The sequence below is a fragment of the Culex pipiens genome, chromosome 2 (genome assembly GCF_016801865.2).
Source record: "Culex pipiens pallens isolate TS chromosome 2, TS_CPP_V2, whole genome shotgun sequence".
In the NCBI taxonomy this organism is placed as follows: domain Eukaryota; kingdom Metazoa; phylum Arthropoda; class Insecta; order Diptera; family Culicidae; genus Culex; species Culex pipiens.
Window position 1 is genome coordinate 88,100,753 of NC_068938.1, and position 7,348 is coordinate 88,108,100.

The 7,348-nt window shown below is 38.8% G+C and overlaps 1 protein-coding gene across 1 annotated transcript in view; it reads right to left on the bottom strand.

Moving 5' to 3' along the window:
* Positions 1 to 6,814, bottom strand: part of LOC120422903 (leucine-rich repeat-containing G-protein coupled receptor 5A-like) — a 172,933-nt gene extending 166,119 nt beyond the window's left edge. The window contains exon 1 of the mRNA XM_039586468.2: positions 6,046 to 6,814. Coding sequence (XP_039442402.1) covers positions 6,046 to 6,449 — 404 coding nt within the window. The 5' untranslated portion in view covers positions 6,450 to 6,814. The remainder of the gene's footprint in view (positions 1 to 6,045) is intronic.
* Between the last annotated feature and the right edge of the window lie 534 nt (positions 6,815 to 7,348).

Below are 7,348 nucleotides of genomic sequence, written 5' to 3' on the forward strand. Positions count from 1 at the left end.
CAGTGCAGTGGACTTAGTTGTCTGCCAACAATCAAACGATCCATCAAAGGTCATAACATCGAAATGCACGCCCTATTATGCCCCATAAATGCCACGAACAAGTAGATTCATTCAACATGGTGGTGATCTCTCGCCTGTAAATCAATTCATCCAACCTTTTATTCCGGCCCAACAATTCCGATTGACTTTAGTCACTCTCACCCAAGTGCATCACCGTTTGACCTCTTCTGGGCTGACAGATTGGCTCACAGTCGGTTCGATTGTGTTTATATGGTTTTCGGAGGGTCAGACATGATTAATTCGTTCCCGCCGCCGAACCACGCACAATAGAACGTCCGAGTCCTTTGTTCAGGGCATGATGGCTTGGAGCAATCGCCACTTCAGTGACTCGGACGACTCGACCGACTTCATCAGTAGCAGCTGACGACCTCAGACGGCGACGTCGAAATGGTATTGATTCCGGCTTTTATGGTTAATAACCGCTTATTTATGGCACCCATCTGGTGTGTGTCACTTACAAAACACCTTTTGGGTTGAAATACTTCGTGTGGTACACGGATTCGCAGACAATGGCCCTACACGAGACTTTAGAGCAGTTCTCTGTGGAAAAATATATAACTTTGTATTGCACTTCTTAGAATATCAGTCAAAAATTTCAACATGCTGATATGTTCGAACTTGATGAATTCTTGATAAATTCTTGCGAGCTCGTTCCAGGGAAATTTTACTAATTTATAAAGAAAATCTCACCAAGGATTAAATCCTTGCAACAACTCGCCCTAAAAAAAACAGTGACCACCGTCTTTGTGATTCACTTGTTGCCCGTGGTGATTGCCCCAGAGGTCATCGCGCAGATATGAGTAAGTGCCCCTTCGACCATCCGGAGTTGCCATTTATGGCAAATATGGCCACCGCTGACAGACGAAGCGTCGTTGGCAACAATTGTGGGCCACTCTGGGACCTGCGTGGGTGGTTATTTTTTATGACGATTTTTGCCTTTTGGGAAAGTGCGACGAATTACTGTGTCTGGAGTCTGGAGGTTGAATTATGGGTATGAACGTCCCCGACGTTGACGTGACATACGGGTTTGCGTACGAGACTTGAAAGTAATGGCCAGTTTTACGTCACGAGCAAAAAGGATAATTGAAAACCGTTGTTTTATTGAGCTTCAGAGTGAAAAACTGTCCATTTAGCATCTTTTCAGCTCGTTCAAAAGGTGCCAAATTGCAGAGTTGCACTTCTCCTCACAAATGCAAATCGAATTCAAAGGACTTCCTTAATCCAAAAATAACCTAATCACAGAGTCACTTGTCCACAAAAGTCGGAAGTCCACACACCGAAGAAATCACTTTCCATGGTAACTCTGTTCTGCTACTTTGCCAACCCCTTTGGAGAAGAGAGTACTGCATGCTCACGTTCGAAGGGGAAAATAGGTTAATTTCCTTCTGACGACATTCGACCAACCAACGGCAACGACGACGACGACATACTTGCATTCAGTTGGGAACTGAAACTGCGATGTACCGACCGGTGTGGTCTACTTTCTTCCCAAGGGGGAGCGAGACCCTTGCAGAAGGGGTGCAGGCTCTGTTTATGGAACAAAAAGATCAGTTAATTAATTTTCATCTCAAAATGTATACATAAAATCAATTTTGTGGCACCCCCAAGTCAAATGAGTACGCATTAAAAAAAGGATAATACTACCTTAATTCATGAGAATATTACTTATTTATACACATGAGCAATGCTCTACCAAAACCGGAAATGGATTTTATTTGTATTTTTTGATTTGGCTCAAACTTTGTGGGGGCCTTCCCTATGACCAAAGAAGCAATTTTGCATCATTAGTTTGTCCATATAAATTTCCATACAAATTTGGCAGCTGTTCATACAAAAATGGTACGTATATATTCGAAAATCTGTAACTTTTGAAGGAATTTTTTGATCAATTTGGTGTCTTCGGCAAAGTTGTAGGTATTGTTAAGGACTATTTAGAAAAAAATAGGTACACGGAAAAAAAAATTTCCCGATTTTTTTATTTAATTTTTTTTCACAAAAACTCAAATTCCCAAAATACGTATTTTTTGGTTTTCGAGATTTTTTGATACGTTTTAGGGGACAAAAATCCGCAACTTTTGAGCTATAGAGAAAAATGGTCAAAAAATCTGCCGCCGAGTTATGATTTTTTGAAAAACTGGTGATTTTTGGAAAAAATCGAAATTTCATACATAAAATTTTTTTGACCTCATTTTTTTATGCAAAATTGAATTTGCAATCGAAAAGTACTTTACAGATTTTTTGATAAAGGGCTCCGTTTTCTAGATATAGCCACCGAAAGTTTGATTTCAGCGAAATATTTGCAGTTTTTCGATTTTTAAAAATAGTGACCATGAGTGATCATTTCTAAAAATATTTTTTTTTGAAAAGTTCAGAATATTTGCTATAAAATTGTCTAAGAGACATTGAAGATTGGACCTCTGGTTGTTGAGATACAGCGGCTTAAAGAAAAAGAAACACGAAAATTGAAGTTTTCTAAGTCTCACCCAAACAGCCCACCATTTTCTAATGACGATATCTCAGCAATTAATGGTCCGATTTTCAATGTTAATACATGAAACATTCGTGAAATTTTCCGATCTCTTCGAAAAAAATATTTTGAAAAAAATTAAATCAATACTAGCATTTTTAATGGGCATAATATTCAAAGTTTGGCCCTTTTAAAATGTTAGTCTTGATTTAATTTTTTTCAAAATATTTTTTTCGAAGAGATCGGAAAATTTCACGAATGTTTCATGTATTAACATTGAAAATCGGACCATTAATTGCTGAGATATCGTCATTAGAAAATGGTGGGCGGTTTGGGTGAGACTTAGAAAACTTCAATTTTCGTGTTTCTTTTTCTTTAAGCCGCTGTATCTCAGCAACCAGATGTCCAATCTTCAATATCTCTTAGACAATTTTATAGCAAATTTTCTGAAATTTTCAAAAAAAATATTTTAAGAAATGGTCACTCATGATCACTATTTTTAAAAATTGAAAAACTGCAAATATTTCGCTAAAATCAAACTTTCGGTGGCAATATCTTGAAAACGAAGCCTTTTATCAAAAAATCTGTAAAGTACTTTTCGATTGCAAATTCAATTTTGCATAAAAAAATGAGGTCAAAAAAATTTTATGTATGAAATTTCGATTTTTTCCAAAAATCACTAATTTTTCAAAAAATCATAACTCGGCGGCAGATTTTTTGACCATGTTTCTCTATAGCTCAAAAGTTGCAGATTTTTGTCCCCTAAAACATATCAAAAAATCTCGAAAATCAAAAAATACGTATTTTGGGAATTTGAGTTTTTGTGAAAAAAAAGTTAATAAAAAAATCGGGAAATTTTTTTTTCCGTGTACCTATTTTTTTCTAAATAGTCCTTAACAATACCTACAACTTTGCCGAAGACACCAAATTGATCAAAAAATTCCTTCAAAAGTGACAGATTTTCGAATATTTACGTACCATTTTTGTATGAACAGCTGCCAAATTTGTATAGAAATTTATATGGACAAACTAATGATGCAAAATGGCTTCTTTGGTCATAGGGAAGGCCCCCACAAAGTTTGAGGCAAATCCAAAAATACAAAAAATAAAAATGGTCGAATTCGGCCGGTTTTGTAGAGAATTGCTCACATGAAAAGATGAAAATTTACACACATTTAGAGTTTTACATATTTTTCAACATTCCCAGATGTGAAACAATGTTTTTTTTTGCTCGTACGAAATGATTTTTTTGTTATCACATCATCACATTACAATATAAAAAATCAGGGGTAAAAATTTCTTTTCAACATTTTTATAAAAATATTCAAAAAAATTTGGGTAATTCTCCACCAATTCACATGAAATCGGAAAATGTTGCCCCAACTCCTCATCATGAAACTATGCTCTTAGGGGTAATTTTGGTCCATGATCACAAATCAAAGGCCCATTTTTCGGTATCTCGTGACGGTGGGGCAGTACGACCTCTTTAATTTTTCTGGATTTTTACTAAGAGACGTTTTCAGTGATTTGTAGCTCGAAACCGTGAAGAGATAAAAAAAAAACGAAACTATTGGCACTACGCCCCCCGGGGCATGGCCTTCCTCTAACGTGGGATTTCTGCTCCAGCGCCTCTGACGAGACAGGAGAAACCGGGACCGACGTTTTACTTCACCATCCGATAGAAGCTCAGTGGATAAGGCGGGAATCGAACCCGCGTCTCATAGCATCATCGGGATCGGCAGCCGAAGCCGCTACCCCTGCGCCACGAGACCGTGAAGAGATAGAAATTTGGTTTCAAAGCGACTTTTGAGTAAAATTGAACGCCTTATTTCATGGCGTACTTATAATTCCGAAAAATACACATTTTTAATCTAAATAGTAAAAAATCAGTTTTAAAATCACTGCAATTTTCAGTTACTCAACTGTAAAAAATCGTGAGATATGACATTATAAGGGAAATTTGATGTACTTTTAGAGGCAGAAATAGCCCAGAAGGGTCGTTTTTTTCATCTAGAATATTTTTTTCGTTTTAAAATAACGTGTATTATGTAGCTTTGCATGGTTATTTTTTAGATTGTCACAATGTTCTACGAAGATGTAGAACAAACAAAAACAAACATTTTGATTTGTAAACATGCTGGGTTTGTATGTACTCTTCCAGGTTATCAGAGTTTTGATTTTTTTTTTAAGTGATGATTTTTACCATTTTTGTCCAGCTTTTCGATTTTCCCCCCTAAAGCTCAATCGTGTGTTTTTAATGTATTTTTTCGGAAAGTTCAGCTTATTTTGCATAAGAATGACCTTTTGGACGATTGTTGTGGCTCGTGCACTTCTTGTATGTGGGATTTTTCCAAAGTAAAAAAAATATATAAGATACTGTCCCTCATCATAAAATTATTGCTTTTTTTTTGTAAAATAGTATCTGATTCTAGCAATGTACGAGTCACAAAAATCGTCCAAAAGGTCATTCTATTGCAAAATAAGCTTAACTTTTCGAAAAAAATACTTTCAAAAGCACACGATTAAGTTTTAGGGGATAGAAATTCAAAAATCTGGTCAAAAATGTTCAAACCCACCACTTTTTTAAAATAAAATTAGTAAAATTCTGATAACTCATGAAGAATTTGTCGAATTTGTTGAAGTTTGAATATCCGAAAATAATTATGGAACTTTGAACAATTAAACCATGACCTACAAAAATCGCATTAATTTTATTTTCTTGCTGTTAACATGTTTAGAAACAGACACACATGATAACATTTTTTTAAATAGAAAAACTGCAAATTTCAAGTTAAAATCAAACTTCAAGTGGCCAAACCTCGAAAACGGCACAATTTATCAAAACTTCTGTAAAATACTTAGTAATTGCAAATTCAATTTTGCATTAGAACTGCAATCAAGCAAACAATGAGAAAAATAAAAAAATAAAAAATACTGATATTATCATTACTTATAAACTTATAAAAGAGCTCAGAAAAAAATATTTTCAATGGTTAAATATTGAAATAGTACAAAATGTTAAACCTGCCTCTATTTTTCCTCAAAATAAAAATGTACGGCTTGCATTGCAACCCCCTTCATTGAAACAAGATTTTAGAAACATGAACTTGAAAAAATAATTGCAGCTTACAAAATTTAGCAATAAATGTTTTAATTACTAAACTAACACGTCCCCAAAACCAAACCCTTCACCCTAGCCATCCCCAAAAGGCAGTGCAGGAATAAGCACCCTTCTGGGTGCTACCACCGGATGGCTTCAATCACTGCTCAGCTGCTGCTACGACACCACCGCCGTCATCCCCAAAAGCTTGTCTTTCCTTAAAACACCCTTGCACTGTGACGACGCCAGCAAGTCTTTACGAGCTTTCGAGATACTCTCTTCCTCCGGTCGGTCGGAGAACGAAACGTGACCGTGTTCCAATCATCTGTCCCACAAAAGTGGAATTCGATCGGATTTTGTGGCTTTGTTTGATCGGGAGGGTTTTTGTCGTTTTTCTTGGCAACAGTTTGGTACTTACAGTTTAACGAGTTCCGTGGGAAGGTTGACCGGGATCGCCTCCAGCCCGATGCCCCGGCAGGTCAGGGCCACCTCCTCGGACGAGCCGGCACACTGGCAGCCGCGGACCTGCCAGGGCTTGCAGATCTCCTTGAGGGTGCGGCCGACGATGCCGTACTGCTGCAACGCCTTCTCGTACATGGCCTTGGCTTCCTTCTCCGGGTCGGACGACGGAATGAACAGGGTCTCCTTCAGCATCATCTTGGTCTGGCTGGTGGTCTGAAACGTGGGACTCACCAGGGCTCCCAGCGCTCCCTGCCGTTGCAGTGCTGTCCGGGCGCAACTTTGAAACAGCAGCAGCACCAGCAACACCAGCACCACGTGGCCCTTCATCGTCAGGTGGTTGGTGAACTGCTGGACTGCCATCTTCCCCTTTCCCGCACACAACCACACACACTAAACCCTTTTCCTTCCTTTCTTCCGTAGAACAATAACCCCAAACCCCGAAATCACTTGTTGTAAATGTACACTAAACGGCACCACTGACCACGGCTGGCAGCACTTCTGCGGCTTCGACTACTGATGGGACGCGGCCATAAAACGCGGCGAAATTTTATTCTCATACTTCCTCCTCGCCGCGTCCCGCCGTCACCTCCACCAGATCTACGCCGACGACGACCCCCGGCGGGGGAGCTCCTTCTCGAGAGAGCGAGGTCCAACTGTGCGGCCGCGAAGCGTGCGTGAGTCGTCTACCGCTGCTGGGTACGCGCTAAATGATCTGTAATTAAGAAAGACAACAAAATGAGCATGAGAATCGGGCGAAACAGAGCAGGGAAGAAATGTGTGTTGGCAACGGCTAATCGGAACGGTGATGCCCCGTGAATCGGTTGTTTGATTTTGGGGAATTCCTCGAACAATAGTGACGTAGATATCTAAATACCTTTTTTTAATTTTAGGTTTTATAAAATATATCACAGTGGGTTCACTTTATGAAAAAAAAGTCCACAAAATATTAATAAACCCGAAGTCGGAAAGGAATCGCCACATTATTTCTGATTTTAAACAATCAACCACCCGGAAAATTGTCCCAACACGCTCCCTCGACAAACGTGTTCAAAAATCTGTCCCAGGCTATCACTTCCAGTAACGTGTCTCATTACCATCCAGATTGCGTTGCCCGAACGGTTGAGTAAAGCTGCAGATTAATTGGTTTGTCACATTTAATCAATCTCAAAAGTTGCGTAAAGAGTAAACTTCGTTCCAGTCCGAACTCTGTTCGCGTGTCTTTCATGCACTTTCTGTACCACAACCACTCCGTGCTGGCC